The sequence below is a fragment of the Rhinopithecus roxellana genome, chromosome 5 (genome assembly GCF_007565055.1).
Source record: "Rhinopithecus roxellana isolate Shanxi Qingling chromosome 5, ASM756505v1, whole genome shotgun sequence".
Classification (NCBI taxonomy): Eukaryota; Metazoa; Chordata; class Mammalia; order Primates; family Cercopithecidae; genus Rhinopithecus; species Rhinopithecus roxellana.
In genome coordinates this window covers 119,164,695-119,181,027 of record NC_044553.1, presented here as the reverse complement: position 1 = coordinate 119,181,027, position 16,333 = coordinate 119,164,695, and the positions used below count along the sequence as shown (strand labels likewise).

Below are 16,333 nucleotides of genomic sequence, written 5' to 3'. Positions count from 1 at the left end.
TTAAGCCTATTCTGACCCTAGCTCTATTTCCTTGTTCTGGTTTGGTTATGAGTTTTCACTGCTGGGATTATATATCTTTCCCCCTAACTTGAATTGTAATTTGTAGGTCCTTATACATTTTGTGTGTGTGTGTATATGTATATATGTGTGTGTGTCTGTGTGTGTGTGTGTATATATATATTTATATATTTTTTTAACCCATGAGGATACTGTACACATTTTTTAACATTATCTTGGAGCTAAATCCAGAGAGCTGAACATTTAGATGTTTATTTTTTTCGTATCTCTCCAGTATAAATATACTATAACCTATTTAGCCAGTCCTCTATTAATGGATATCTTTGTTTCTAATATTTCACTTTTATGAATAATGTTGTGAGGACCATCCTGTACACAGGCCTGTATATCCTAAAAGTGAAACTGTTACGTCAGAATGTATGTTTATCTTCTGAGATTCAGTAGTCATTGCTAAGCCTCTGGAGAGGCTGTACTAATTTTTTTTTTTTTTTTTTTTTTTTTTTTTGAGACGGAGTCTTGCTCTGTCGCCGGGGCTGGAGTGCAGTGGCCGGATCTCAGCTCACTGCAAGCTCCGCTCCCCGGGTTTTACGCCATTCTCCTGCCTCAGCCTCCGGAGTAGCTGGGACTACAGGCGCCCGCCACCTCGCCCGGCTAGGTTTTTTTTTTGTATTTTTAGTAGAGACGGGGTTTCACCGTGTTGGCCAGGATGGTCTCCATCTCCTGACCTCGTGATCCGCCCGTCTCGGCCTCCCAAAGTGCTGGGATTACAGGGTTGAGCCACCGCGCCCGGCCAACTGTACTAATTTTCACCTTTGCCAGCCATGTACTAAGTGCCTCCTTTCCTGTATCCTCGCTGACTCTTACACATCTTTTAGGGAGCACCTTTTGCATTCACCAACTTTACCTAAAAATAATTTCTCCCTATTGAGTATCACAAGTTATTTTATTTCTATTTCAACTCAAGATTTTCTTTCTTTTTTTTTTTTTTTTTGAGACGGAGTCTCACTGTGTCACCCAGGCTGGAGTGCAGTGGCCAGATCTCAGCTCACTGCAAGCTCTGCCTCCCGGGTTCATGCCATTCTCCTGCCTCAGCCTCCGAGTAGCTGGAACTACAGGCGCCCGCCACGACGCCCGGCTAATTTTTTGTATTTTTAGTAGAGACGGGGTTTCACCGTGTTAGCCAGGATGGTCTCCATCTCCTGACCTCGTGATCCGCCCGTCTCGGCCTCCCAAAGTGCTGGGATTACAGGCTTGAGCCACGGCGCCCGGCCTCAACTCAAGATTTTCTGATGCTTCCTGAATAAAATGTTTTTGGTTCAGAGGAAAAATGAGATGCTCTATCTGATCATAAAATCCCTGATTTGAGAAGCAGTCATGTATATAATATACATACACACACACACACTTTTTGGTAACAGCTTTATAGAGCTATATGCCATACAATTCACTCACAATGTACTTTTCAGTATTTTCAGAGTTGTGCAACCATCACCAGTCAATTCTAAAACATTTTCATCACCCCCAAAAGAGATTCCATACCCTTTTTAGCTGTCACCCCAGTTTCCCCATCTCGAGCTGCTACTAATCTAGTTTGCCTTTGTAGATTTATTTATTCTGGGCATTTCATGAAAATAGAATCATACAACATGTGGTCTTTTTGTCACTGGCTTCTTTCGCTTTATGTTTTCAGGGTTCACTAACGACCATATTTTAATGGTCAGTGTCAGCAGCTTACCATGGCTGTGGCAACGGCGGCAGGTTTCTCCTTTTTCTCTCCCGTATAGTTCAGGCTCTTACTCTTATTCTAAAGAAACAGAAACACATTCTCTTATTCCTGATGATTTTTCTGTAGAGCTAGCATGCTAGTGGTAATTTTTTTTTTTTTTTTTTCTTTTTGAGACGGAGTCTTGCTGTCATTCAGGCTGGTGTGCAGTGGTGCGATGTTGACTCACTGTAACCTCCGCCTCCCAAGTTAAGCGATTCTTGTGCCTCAGCTTCCTGAGTAGCTGGGACTATAGGCACGCGCCACCACACTCAGCTAATTTTTGTATTGTAGAGACGGGGTTTCGCCATGTTGGCCAGGCTGGTCTCGAACTCCTGGCCTCAGGTGATCTGCCCACCTCAGCCTCCCAAAGTGCTGGGATTACAGGCCTGAGCCACCACGCCCACCAGCCAGTGGCAATTTTCTTAGAAGGTAATTACACAGGGTATGAGGGCCAAGTCTGGAGTAAATAGGATTATCTGTGTGGCAGATGTTAGAAGGTAGGGAAAAAATGTGATGCTTTGTAATCCTCATATTTTTCTTTTTTAATTGTTGGGAGGTTTACAATCTGTTGTTCTCAGAGCTGGCACGTGGAAGTTGAAGGCGGGACTATTACTGCACTGGGTCAGCCAAGGGGCTGGTGAAGTACTAAAGAGTGGTTAAAACAGGGACTGTCAAGGTGGTAGCAGGAATAGGCATTTCTATTTCTATTTTAGCCACTGGACTAAAAGGATTCCATAAAGGAGAGGAAGCTGAGGAGGCTGCTACAGGGCCCTGCAGTCTTCCCACTTACAAGCAACCACCAGATATGTTTTATTTTTGTTACTCAGCAAAGCCAAAACTAGATACATTTTATGTGCAATGGGTTGTTATGCTCAAGAAGGGTTTAAAGGGTCACAGAACACTTCCCTGTGTTGTAATTATTGGGTAATAAAGAGCTCCTGGAGAGGGATGAAGAACTAATAAAAGGAACCAAAAGGTATATAGGATTCTGATAATATCAAGACTTGAGTCAGGAGAGACTAGGGAGAAAAACCTACCAAATGTAAGGTACAGAAATGTAGGAAGCTTTTTACCTCAAGGGGAGTTCTAAACCTTCTTAGGAAGGGAACATACCATGCTCCATGAGGACAAGAGAATTAAAGAAACAGACCTGAAAATACAGAGAAGCTCTGCAACTGGAGCCATGAGAGAAACAGGTTTGTTCCACATGCCATGTTCTGGAAAATAAGGAACTGTAGACATTCCAGAGGGGCTGGTATGTAGGAATCTGGTTTTGGCCCTGGAAGGCAGGATAGAGGATGGTAGAGGGTGAAGCCCTATTAAGTCGGGGGCAAGGAAGCAGTCACGGATTGACCTCACTGACCAAGTGGGAAGTGAACCATCTTCCCAGAGGTTGTGTCCAAGATGGGACCCTGTTCAACTCCTTAGATCAACCCTGTTCCCTGCCCATTGCAACTGATCTAGGCAGGACTAAAATTAGAGCCAGAAGAGAAGCATCTTTTTTTTCTTTTTTTTTTTTTTTTTTTGAGATGGAGTTTCACCCTGTCGCCCAGGCTGGAGAACAATGGTGTGATCTTGGCTCACTGCAACCTCTGCCTCCCAGGTTCAAGCGATTCTCCTGCCTCAGCTTCCTGAGTAGCTGGGATTATAGGCACGTACTACCATGCCCGGCATTTTTTTTTTTTTTTTTTGAGATAGAGTCATGTTCTGTTGCCCAGGCTAGAGTGCAGTGGTGTGATCTTGTCTCACTGCAACCTCCACCTCCTGGGTTCAAGTAATTCTGCCTCAGCCTCCTGAGTAGCTGGGTTTACAGGTGCCCGCCACCATGCCCAGCTAATTTTTGTATTTTTTTAGTAGAGATGGGGTTTCACCATGTTGGCCAGGCTAGTCTCGAACTCCTGACCTTGTGATCCACCTGCCTCAGCCTCCCAAAGTGCTGGGATTACAGGTGTGAGCCACCGTGCCTGGCTATTTTTTGTATCTTTAGTAGAGATGGGGTTTCACCATGTTGGCCAGGCTGGTCTCCAACTCTGGACCTCGTGATTCCCCCACCTCAGCCTCCCAAAGTGCTGGGATTACAGGCATGAGCCACGGCACCCGGCCCTTGAGAAGCATCTTTTAAAGGTATACAGTTCTGGGCAGAATGTTAAGAGTTGGAGCAATGGTTTTCGTTGCTTTCTTCCCACTGAGATCTAAGGAACTGGGGAAATGAAGAGGGGCCTACAAGAGAATAACAGTTCACTGAGAGATGTGGAAAATGCGATCCCCATTTCTAGATAAGGGTTGGAGTTAATGGAACCATGCATAGGCTCTTGCCCAGGGGTATTCATTAAGTACACCTCACAAAAACAGAAAAATGTAAAATGTTTGCCTGCAGATCAGCTGACTTGTCAGTAAGGCTTTAAATCAAATATGGATGGAGGAGGAATGCCCAGGGAGGAAATGAAACTGATTACTGTGTAATGAGGGGAAAATAATAGTCTAGGAAGTAGTAGTGATTCTCAGAAGAAAATGCTTGAGAATGGGCTCAGAAACACGAAAATCCAAAACCTTTCAACATTTTACGTGTCAACAAGTATCAGGTATGACTCTAGAGCAATGGTTGGCTAATTATAGCCCATAGTATAAATCTGGCCCACGGTCTGTTTTTTGACAAGAAAATTTCATTGGAACACAGCCATGCTCGTTTATTTGTATGTTGTCTATGGCTGCTTTTTATGTTCTAATAGTAGAGTTGAGTAGGTGTGATAGAGACTGTATGACCCACATTTACTATCTGGCCCTTTACAGAGAAAGTGTGCCAATTCCTGCTGTCGAGTCTAACTAGCTGGGTTCAAGTCTCAGATCTGCCTTTTGCTCATGGTCTGTTCTGGGGCATTCTGATTAACCTTTCTAATCTTTTTTCATCATGCATATGGGGATAACTACTAATCAAAACCTATAGCTAGGATGAATGAGATGATGTATGAAAAGAGCTTAACACATCACACACAAGGTAGAGGTTCTCTAAATATTACCTGTTCTAATAAAATGATTAGACAATGTGACTTTTGAATCACAACAAGGGTAGTAAATAGGATCTAACAGCAGTATTTCCCAGACTGTACTCTATGGAACACTATTCTGCCAAATAGTAGTAACATTTGTTATTTTTAAAAAAATGTTCTTGAATAGATCTGAAAACTACTAATGAACATACTGTTGGAACTCTCAGCATTGTTTTTATTTTTCTTGAGGCAGGGTCTCACTCTGTTGCCCTGGAGTACAGTGGCAGGATCATGGCTCACTGCAGCCTTCAAGTCTTGGGCTCCAGTGATCTTCCTGCCTCAGCCTCCCAAGTAGCTGGGACTATAGGCAAATACCTGGCTACATTTTAAATTTTTTGTAGAGATGGGGTCTCACTATGTTGCCCAAGCTGGTCTTAAACTCCTGGCCTCAAGTGATCTTCTTACCTCCATTAACCACCATGGCTGGTCTCGGCACCTTTAATGTGCAAATGGACACCATGAATCTCTAAGGTGAGAAATACGGTATGAGCATCTCTCCCTGAATTCCTTTTTTTGAGGACTGTCTCAGTCTATATAGGATATTTTGTGAAATGTGGCTTTATAGGTATCATTAAGACTTGGAGATGAGGAAACTCAAAACCCAAATACGGTAATGGACAGATATATATCCAACAGATTTGTTTGACGAATGGCACCCACATGAAAATTTACAAGCATGAGGTTTGAGAAAGCATTCCTGCAAGCATTTGGGTGAGATAAAAGGAGAGGACCAGAAGTAATAGCTTTATGACAGTTGACTATTGGCTGGATGGCTGGATATAGAAAATGGACGACGATGCATTCCTGACCCAGATCACAAAACTGATACAAAGACAAGGTGACAGGGAGTCTCAGCTATCAGTCCATTACTAAGAACTCCTTCAGCTAAACCCAGATGACAGCCCACTTGATGGCTGATTCTTTTTTTTTTTTTTTTTTTTTTGAGATGGAGTTTTGCTCTTGTTGCTAGGCTGGAGTGCAATGGCGCGATCTTTGCTCACTGCAACCTCCGCCCTCCAGGTTCAAGCGATTCTCCTGCCTCAGCCTCCCAAGTAGCTGGGATTACAGGTGCCTGCCACCATGCTCAGCTAATTTTTTGTATTTTTATTAGAGATGGGGTTTCACCAGATTGGCGAGGCTGGTCTCGAAGTCCTGACCTCAGGTGATCCACCCGCCTTAACCTCCCAAAGTGCTGGAATTACAGGCGTGAGCCACCGTGCCCAGCCGATTGCCGATTCTTAAAGGGAGGGGAAGAGGCACCCTGAATACACATACTGAGGCAAGTTACCGATAAAATGATATTGTGCCTGTAAGTGATGCAGAGGCAGAAAACAAGTGAAGCATCACTATCAAAGTGGTCACAATCCATTACTTTAATAATTGGATCTAGACTGGGCGCGGTGGCTCAAGCCTGTAATCCCAGCACTTTGGGAGGCCGAGACAGGTGGATCACGAGGTCAGGAGATCAAGACCATCCTGGCTAACACGGTGAAACCCCGTCTCTACTAAAAAATACAAAAATCTAGCCGGGCGAGGTGGCGGGCGCCTGTAGTCCCAGCTACTCGGGAGGCTGAGGCAGGAGAATGGCGTAAACCCGGGAGGCGGAGCTTGCAGTGAGCTGAGATCTGGCCACTGCACTCCAGCCTGGGCGACAGAGCGAGACTCCGTCTCAAAAAAAAAAAAAATAAAATAAATAAATAAAATAAATAAATAAATAAATAAATAATTGGTTCTAGAATCTTGGTTGAGATTGACACTTAGTAGACCCATTCTCTTTGATTCCTCAAAGATCAGTAACAGCCCTGTGATACATTTACTGCATGACTAAGTGGCCTTAGAAGATAGTAGATCTCTCGTTTCTTCCTCTTTCCAGCCAGGGGTGATTCCGTCCCTTAAGGACAACTGGCAATTTCTGGAGACATTTTTGGCTGTTACAACTAGGGGGCTGCTATTGGCGTCTGATAGGCGGAGGCCAGGGATGCCGCTCAACATCCCAAAATGCACAGAACAGGTCCCACAACAAAGAATTATCTAGCCCAACATGTCAATAGTGGTGAGGTTAAAAAACTCTGGTTTAAGCAAACAGTAAAGGAGATTAAAGTACTGCCGGAATCTGATGGTATTTAGGACCAAATGACACCTACAAAGCCCACATCCTTCCACTTCCCTGAAAGTGCCCTCACTGCACTGCCATCTCCTCACAGCCCTTCTTCATGTGCTTGCTGCTACTCTGCTCACACTCCCAGAGGATGTCATGGCATGGACTTTCAGTCACCCAGGAATAAACCAAGTCCATGAGCTCAAGCATGCTTGTTCCTTCCTTGCTTCAAATGCAAACATATATGCTTCCTTTCCCCAAATTAAGTGAAACAGTTTTCTTTACATAAATAAAGATCTCCTTGCTCCAAAGCCCTCAAGCCCTGGCTTGGTCTCTGTTGGGTGCCTCCAGCTTGTGGTAAGCAGGGGAAAAAGTTTATATATGCTCAGTTCAGATGATCAAGAGTCCCCTGGGCATGTAAGAAATCCTTTCTTGAAGACCTATTGGGTACTGCCTCTGAATCACTTACTTGTACATAAGAAATGAAAGAATAACACACGGGGGTCAGATGAGAACCAGACAGCTTCACCTGCAACAAGGGAAAAGGAAACCAATGTAACCAGCAATAAAAGTGCTTCCCCCATTCCTAGGAAAGGCATTCTCAACTTACCAGCTTTTCCATATTTTTTGGAATTCCTCCAGAGCTCTGACACACCTGGAGATACTAATAAAAAAAGATTCTAGATTTAGCAGACTATCCTATGAAACTACAAGTGACTGCTGTAGTGAGCTTATGGAGTGTGACTCATCATTCTGACTGAAGAGGGAAAAGAAAAATTCACAGAGAAGCCAAGACACAAGGCTTCCTTATTCCTCTCCTCCAAAGCTCCTAAGCTTCCCAGACAATAGGTAATGAAGGGTTTGTTTCTGACTTGCTCATTTCTTTAAAAATTTCTCAGGTTGATAGTCCCTGTATGTAAAAAACCAACAACTTTGCTGTTTTTCCTTTTAAAGATGCCAACAAAGAGAAGAGGCTCTCAGTATTTCCACTATAGCAGCTTAGCCACCTGTAGCTAGAACTGTACATTCTGAGAGAGCCGCACTGCTGTGATGCAGGGTGATCCACATCTTTCTTGGGTTATCTGTGCCTTTCTAAGTATTTAATATGGATTGTTGCTAGAAACATAAACAGTAAGGGCAGGGTATGCCTTGTATTTTTATAAAAAATAATTGTCTTCCTCACCTTAGTACTTGATCTATAAGGCATTTAACACTTACATGTTAAAGGAATGAAAAAAGGAATAAACATCTCTTTAGTGTCCAGACTGGTTAAAAATGGTATAATTTCTATGCATTATGGGCTCAGATTTAATTCTAGGATAGTTATAGTTTAGATTAAACCTTAGAAGGTATTTTAAAAAGGCATTCATTCTCAATCAGGTGCCACATACATGCCAAGGAATTAAAGGCCTCCAAAAGCAGATTTTTATTATATTTTTTTACTTTTTTTTGAGATGGGGTCTCTGTTGCCAAGGCTGGAGTGTAGTGGCACGATCTCAGCTCACTGCACCTCCACCTCCCGGGTTCAAGTGATTCTCCTGCCTCAGTGTCCTGAGTAGCTGGGATTACAGGTGCCCGCCACCACGCCCGGCTAATTTTTGTATTTTTAGTAGAGACGGGGTTTCACCATGTTGGCCAGGCTGGTCTTGAACTCCTGACCTCAGGTGATCCACCCACCTCAGCCTCTCAAAGTGCTGGGATTACAGGCATGAGCCACCATGTCTGGCCCAAAAGCAGATCAGAATTATAAACTCTTTTTCCCTGGCCTGTGGAGATGCCTGCCACGTACTGACCAAACTAAAATGAAACCATGACCTGCCAAGATGGAGGCAAACGCTCCCTTGTTTAGGGACATTCTGCAGCAGTGGGCTGCTGCCCCAGCCTCATCTCCTGGCTCACTGGGGTAGAATGGTGGGGGTGAATCTGCTTGTCTCAAATACTCACATATCTGACAAGTGCTGTAAGTGTGGTGTACATTTTGCACAAGTCCTTTAACAAGGTGTCCACACAGCTGCCTGATGGCAGAGCTGTCTGCACCAACTCATGGAAAAATGTAAGCAGAGTTCCCAGTTGCATGATGATGGCTTTCTCAACAGGCTGATTTGGCAGAGTTGCCTGAGAAGAGGCCTCTTCTAAAGAGAAATAAAATTGGCACATTCAAACCCAACTTCATTTTCTAGTTAAGAGTAAAGGAGATTTAGAAATTGATTACTACTAACTAAAAAGTCTTTATGGAAAAATGAACATTCAGTATGCAGAGTTAATTAATAATTGTACTGTGATAAGACATACGATCTTCTACTTCTTTCATCACATAGGAAAAAATCTAGCTTAAAAGCAAATAGGAAATTTAGCTCAGGGGCTCCATTTTTATGCACTAGCCCAGTATGAATTTTGACCTTGCTCATGTCAATTCCTGGAATCCCAGTTGAACTTATCTTACCTGATACGGTTTCTTGGCTCACTTGTCCCTTAAGCTTGGTGATTAGCCAGTCCACTTCTTCTAGAACCTTCTCGGCCTGACTCAGAACAAGTAACTGAAAGAAAAGAATGCCTGGTGTGATTCACTACACACAGCTGTCGGGGTAATATAATAACTGTGGTCACCTGGCCACCTACAGGTGGGTGACAGGTCTCAGGACACAAGCCACTATAGGACACAAGTCACTTCACATGGAGTAGAATGGAAAGAATAACAAAGCCATTCTGCATGGCTCAGTTACAACACTTACACAGACAGTGGGGGCAGCCGTTCTCAAATTCACTATTGCAAAGTGGTTTGTTTTCTCCACCTCTACATCCTGGGGAAAAAAAGAGAGGTGAGACGTAATGACAGTAAGGTTGTTCCCTTGACCGCCATCCCCACACAGGGTATTGTACTGAAGGCTCATTATAGTACCTGGTCTATATCTCCCAGATGCCCATGGATATCCTGGGACAAGTCACGCAGCAGAATGACAGGACTCTTATACAAAACATGCAGGCTGAAGAGCAAGTTCATCAAGCTCTTGCAAAACAAGGCATCCTCTAGGAATAGGAAGAAAAGCAAATTACAAGGTGTTATGGCCAGGCGTGGTGGCTCACGCCTGTTATCCCAGCACTTTGGGAGGCCAAGGCAGGTGGATCACCTGAGGTCAGGAGTTCGAGACCAGCCTGACCAACATGGAGACACCCTATCTCTACTAAAAATACAAAATTAGCTGGGCGTGGTGGCGCATGCCTGTAATCCCAGCTACTCGGGAGGCTGAGGCAGGAGAATTGCTTGAACCCAGGAGGCGGAGGCTGTGGTGAGCCAAGATTGTGCCATTGCATTCTAGCCTGGGCGACAAGAGCGAAACTCTGTCTCAAAAAAAAAAAACAAAAGAAAGAAAGAAAGAAAAAAAAAGGTAAGTTATAACCCAGTCAGGTCCCTCAGGTATATGTACAGGGTATGTGGGGTGGAGTGCCTAACCAGAACAGGAAGTAACTTGTCATGTCCCAGGCACAACATCCCAGTGTTACACATACTACAGCCAAGCAGTTAGTCTGCAATGATGCCTCTTTATCCATGTGCCCAAAGAAAGCAGACATTTCCCATCATTAGTCATGATTACTGTGTAACTCGCATCCAGATCAAGTACATTATGAGGATTCTAGGGACTCCCTCCTAACTTGCCCCACCAAGGAAACTGCTATCCTGACTTCTAACATCTCAGATGAATTTTGTCTAATTTTGAACTTCATCTAAATGGAATTCTACAGTAAGTACCCTTTTTTTTCTGTCTGGCTTCTTCTGTCTTACAGTACGTTTGTGAGATCCTCTCCAAGTTGTGTGCACATGTATAACAAATGAGTTTGTTCATGCTCATTTGCTGTATAGGATTCCACTGTGTGAATATATCATAATTCTTTTATCCTTTCTACTGCTGATGAACACTTAGGTTTGTTTTTGCCTATTAAAATAGTGCTGCTAAGAGGACTCTTCCACATTTTTCTGTTGTGACTGGAATTGTTGAGTCATGGACATATGTTTAATTTTAGTAGATATTGCTGAACAGCTTTCCAGAGTGGTTATACCAATTTATACCTCCACCCCCAGTGAATGAAAGGCCCAACTACTCTACATTCTTGCCAACACTTAGACTTGGTATTAGGTGTCTGTTTCATTTTGACCACTCTGGTGAATGTGTAATGAATGGGGAATACCTTTTCTTTTCCAAATGCCATTGGAGGATAGTGATTTTATATAAAGCCTTTAGGAAAACATGGCAGGAAACTTACCCCGGCTGTTTTCCTTGCAAATCTTTGATGTCCAGGATAACATCTGCACAAACTAAATTAGAGATCATTCAGATATTAAAGAAACATGCCAGAGATAGACCTAGGTGTTGTCAGAAGAGTTCTAGACCTTTCCATGTCTAAGCAAATCAGCTGCTAAAATATGTTCTTAGATCTCAAGTGGTAATATATGATGAAGGGCATAAAAATAAGTCCAAAATTCTAAGAATTATGAGAATAATATATAATTTAATTCTCAATGTCTATGTCCTTATTGAGGGCTAAAAGTTTTGGGGTCCTTACACCTGAACTTCCTCTGCTTCTACCATAGTGGTCTAGGGCTAAAGCACCCTCTTTTCCTTCCCGTGCCCCCAGACTCTCCACTTGAGAATACTAGGTTATCAGAAAGGTGTGGGAAAGATAAATCCTGGCTATAAGAACAGTAGAATTCGCATTTAGAAGGCAAAAAAACAAAGGAGGTTAGAAGAGAGAAGGGCAGAAAAAAGAGAAATAAAAGAGGCAAGAAACCAGACAGAATTTTCTTAGCTAAGTGAAGGAGACTTAAGGTCTTTAGATAGCAAGGGTCTGCATCACCAGACACACAGCCACCTTTCTGCTTCAGCAGTTCTTTCAGCTACAAAGGCACTGAAATGCGGTTATACTTAAGTGTAAATGACTAACAAGAATGCAGTTTTGATCTGTTGAGAAAAAAGGTAAATTAAGAGGCTAACTGAAAGCTCTCTACAAACTGATATTAAAAGATCTTCAGAATACTATGTTCAATGAAATAAGCAGGATGCAGAACAAGTTTTCCTGTGAAGAGGGGTAGGATTGGGAATAAAACTCTGTATTTACTTGGAGAGGAATAAAGAAGGTTGAAGGGGCCGGGCGCGGTGGCTCAAGCCTGTAATCCCAGCACTTTGGGAGGCCGAGACGGGCGGATCACGAGGTCAGGAGATCGAGACCATCCTGGCTAACACGGTGAAACCCCGTCTCTACTAAAAAATACAAAAAAACTAGCCGGGCGAGGTGGCGGGCGCCTGTAGTCCCAGCTACTCGGGAGGCTGAGGCAGGAGAATGGCGTAAACCCGGGAGGCGGAGCTTGCAGTGAGCTGAGATCCGGCCACTGCACTCCAGCCTGGGTGACAGAGCGAAACTCCGTCTCAAAAAAAAAAAAAGAAGGTTGAAGGACACAAAAAACTAAAAGTGTTTACTTATTGGGGAGAGGAGGAACTAAACAGATGGAGGACATGGGTGGGGGAGACCATTTACCATCTCTTGATAATCTCTGGTTTTCAAATCACAGGACTTTATTACCCATTCAAAATTAAATTGAAAAATTTTTGGCCGGGCGCGGTGGCTCACGCCTGTAATCCCAGCACTTTGGGAGGCCGAGGCAGGTGGATCACGAGGTCAGCAGATAGAGATCATCCTGGCTAACACGGTGAAACCCCGTCTCTACTAAAAATATAAAAAATTAGCCGGGCGTGGTGGCGGGCACCTGTAGTCCCAGCTACTCGGGAGGCTGCGGCAGGAGAATGGTGTGAACCCAGGAGGCGGAGCTTACAGTGAGCTGAGACTGCGCCACTGCACTCCAGCCTGGGCGACAGAGCAAGACTCCATCTCAAAAAAAAAAAAAAAAAAAAAAAAATTAAAGAGACTACCTGAAGTTAAGGGAGAAGGGGTAGGTGGTAAAACGTTTAAAAATCTAAAAGTTTAAAGTTTAAGAAACATTTTTTAATTTTCCTATAAATTTTAGCCTTTCTAAATCCATTTATTTTCTCTCAAATTTCCCCCTGCCCCAATTATCTATTTCCTTCCCAGTCCTTTACTCTTTGCAGCAAAAACAGCAGTATGAAAGAATGATGCTGAAAGCAAAGTGGGGGTGAGCTGTTTGGAACTGGGATGAAGTAACAAAAGGGACTTTCTTTGGGCAAACCTGGAAGTAGGACGACAGGAAACAGCTCTGCTTTCTAGTGCCAAACACCTTCATACTCCCAGGCTACAAGTCTTCTGAGGCAGGGGCTCACATAAAGAGGAGTATACTGCAGGGCTTCATTGTCTTTTTCAAGCCCAGGAAGTAGATGTGGTAGGAGCACACAGTCCTGGGCTCCGGTAGGTACTCTATCATTCTACAGGAAAATTACTCCTGAATGGAACAGACCCCTAACACGCGGTCCTTCTCTTATTGTTGTGTGTGTGAATGCTCATGTGGGTGCACAGCTCTACATCTATGTGTGCACACTTACACATATATACATACAACCTATCTCTGCAGAGGTGTTTCTGCTTTGGGGAGGTAGTTACACTTTCTGAATTAATCATCTTTGGTTGAATTTCCTCCAAAGTCAGTACCAGGTAATTGTGCTGAGAAAGTCAGCTGCTGAATGTCAACCGCCTTCTTCATAATTAACAAACTTTCTTCTTAGAAAAGGGGAAACATCAAGAGTGGCAAAGAACACAGGTTGAAGAAGGTTGAAGGCACCAAAGATCACACAGGATTCTTTCCGTGGTGTTTCACTCTACCCGGAACAAACAAAACAAAAGCAGTATGTTCTTGCCCTGTATGGCTGCATATAAGTATGTTGTGGTAGACACATTATGTAGGAAAGAATATATCTTACAGGTCTTATATTAACTCAGGTGTATAATTTAACATATTATGTAAAATAAGTTCAACTTCAAGAGGACATTTAGATATACACTTTTATGATGCAATAATCCTTGCCTTCTGAGGAATGCTAAATGGGATTAAGTGAGTGGTACTAGTACCTGAGGAGATGAGGGCTCCAGTAGCTTGGACAAACTGGTAAGAACAGTGACTAGCAGGAGGGCTTCTTTGCTATTAAAATCTTCCTCTTGGCTGCTAAGTAAATTCAACAAGGACCTCTGAGAAAGGAAGGCACACACAGCAAGCAAGGTTAGCAGACACATTCCTATCAGGAAGAAGAGGCATCTAGTCAGAGACTCCTAAGACTAGGACACAAAGAATTCAAAGCTACCAAAATTCTAAGAGGATAAAATCTGAAAATAATCCTGAATTGAGCAGTAGTTTCCTAAGCTGTTTTTGACCATAAACCTCTCTGAGAATTCTCCTGAAAACTGGCTCTTTCTGTTCCAACCCCATGCTAAATGTAGATAAGGAACTATGTACCCAATTTCTGGTGGCTCACAGCTCCCTGGAGCCTATCCATTGATCTCAGGCTTAGACCAGGTACCAAACCCAGCATTCCTTATATACCTTCCCTGTTACCTGAAATAACTATGTATTTGATTATTTGTCAGTGTCTTTCTACTATAATGTAAGCTCCATAAGGATAGGAACATTTTGTCTCTTTTGTTCCCTGCTATATCCCCAGCACCTAGAACTGTTTCTGGCATATGGTAGGAACTTCAAAATTACTTGTTAAATAAAAAAGTCCTGTGATAGAATATCCTGATATTTTGACAACTATTGGTTAGAAACTAACAAGCTATATTGTCCAGTCTTTACGGAGTCTGTCAGACCAAGCCAAATTATACCACAGACTCAAAAACAAAAACAGACTCTATACCTCAAAGACTCCTTTCTGTTTACATCAACTCAAACAGTGGTCCTTAGAGGTAATGAGTACTGCAGGTTGGGTGGCTAAATACAAATCCTCACTGGGGTCCTTTTAACTACATTATCTTCCATTCTGAGAGCTATGTCCTGTGGCTTGGATGACCCAGAAAAAATTCTTCTCCTACTTGGTCATTGTCTGCCCATTCTTACCAGCTGCCCCTGCTAACAGTTCCTTTGCAAAGCCCCTCAGGCTGGTACAGCAGCTTCGCAAGGCTTCTCACCTGAAATTGCCGGATCTGGAATGCTGTTCTCTGAGTGACACTGACGTCTGCGTCTTCTCTCTCTTCTCCTTCCTTATCTGTGACATCTATGAATGGAAAAGAAACTCTATCTTCTTTGATATAAACTCATGCTTCTTGGCCTTTTAATAGCTAAAATTTTTGAAAGCCAAAAAAAGTCTAAAGACAGAGTTAAATTTATTTCTAAAATTTTGTGATTTCTTAATAGTATATTCCATTTTCCAGTCACTCTTTGTGGTTGAATGTAATCCAGTAGGTGCCAATCCTGAATCCACTAGATGTCACTCCTTAGCAACATTAGGACTGTTCTCAAGTGTCTTCTGGTAGATTAACAAATGGAATTAAGGGGTTGAGTTAAGGAGAAACTTAAATCAAGTCAATTTATTGATACTGCAATGCTCACCCAGAGCTCTGAGAAACTGCTGAATCTTGGGCTGATAGAACTGTTGCACAGCACTGAATATTTTCTGTAAACCCTCCAAGCACAGCAGTGAGATGCTCTTTCCTTTCTCTTTCTTTCCCGACTCTTCCACTGAAGTAGGAATTGAAGTGTATCTCCATAGCAAGACTCTGAAGCAGGGTAAAGTGATTTTGTTTTTAAAGACAGGTTCACCAAGATAAAAATTACATACAGTAAAATTCATACCCTGTAGGTGAACAGTTCTAGAATTTTAAAAAAACTTATATGGTTGTGTAATCTCCCCACAATCAAGGTATTTCTATCACTCTAAAAGTTCCCTTGTGCTCACTGATAGTCAATGCTCTCCTCCCATTTCCAAGCAACTACTGATCTAATTTCTGTCCCTATGGTTTTACTTTCTACAAAACATCATACAAAAATGGTTATCATTCAGTATATAGCCTTCTGAGTCTGCCTTTAACACAGCAGACTCTATATTCATGAGGGATATTGCTATGCAGTTTTCTTGCAATGGTCTGGGTCTGTTTTGGTATCAGGGTAATGCTGACCTCATTAATTAAATGAGGTGGAATATGTTCTCTCCTATTTTCTAGAATTTGCACAGAATTTACATTACTTCTCCCTTAAATGTTTGGATGAATTTATCACTGAATAGACCTAGATCTAAAGTTTTGTGAAAAGAGTTTGAACCACATATTCAATTTCTTTGAATAGAAATAGGATTACTCAGGTTTTTGTTCTTTTTTTTTTTTTTTTTTTTGAGACAGAGTCTCACTCTGTCACCCAGGCTGGAGTGCAGTCAGGTGATCTCAGCTAACTGCAAACTCACACCTCCTGGATTCAAGCGGTCTTCCTGCCTCAGCTTCCCGAGTAGCTGGGACTAC

The 16,333-nt window shown here is 42.7% G+C and overlaps 1 protein-coding gene across 3 annotated transcripts in view; it reads right to left on the bottom strand.

Annotated features, from left to right (window-relative positions):
• Positions 1-16,333, bottom strand: part of FANCI (FA complementation group I) — an 83,799-nt gene that overhangs the window by 2,941 nt on the left and 64,525 nt on the right. For all 3 annotated transcript variants that reach the window (XM_010378639.2, XM_030930245.1, XM_030930244.1), the window contains 11 exons: positions 15,432-15,598; positions 15,011-15,096; positions 13,958-14,074; positions 11,189-11,240; positions 9,828-9,955; positions 9,661-9,729; positions 9,372-9,465; positions 8,873-9,060; positions 7,539-7,592; positions 7,398-7,457; positions 1,754-1,822 (listed from right to left, as the gene is read on the bottom strand). In XM_010378639.2, the coding sequence (XP_010376941.1) occupies positions 1,754-1,822; positions 7,398-7,457; positions 7,539-7,592; positions 8,873-9,060; positions 9,372-9,465; positions 9,661-9,729; positions 9,828-9,955; positions 11,189-11,240; positions 13,958-14,074; positions 15,011-15,096; positions 15,432-15,598 (1,084 nt within the window). The remainder of the gene's footprint in view (positions 1-1,753; positions 1,823-7,397; positions 7,458-7,538; positions 7,593-8,872; positions 9,061-9,371; positions 9,466-9,660; positions 9,730-9,827; positions 9,956-11,188; positions 11,241-13,957; positions 14,075-15,010; positions 15,097-15,431; positions 15,599-16,333) is intronic.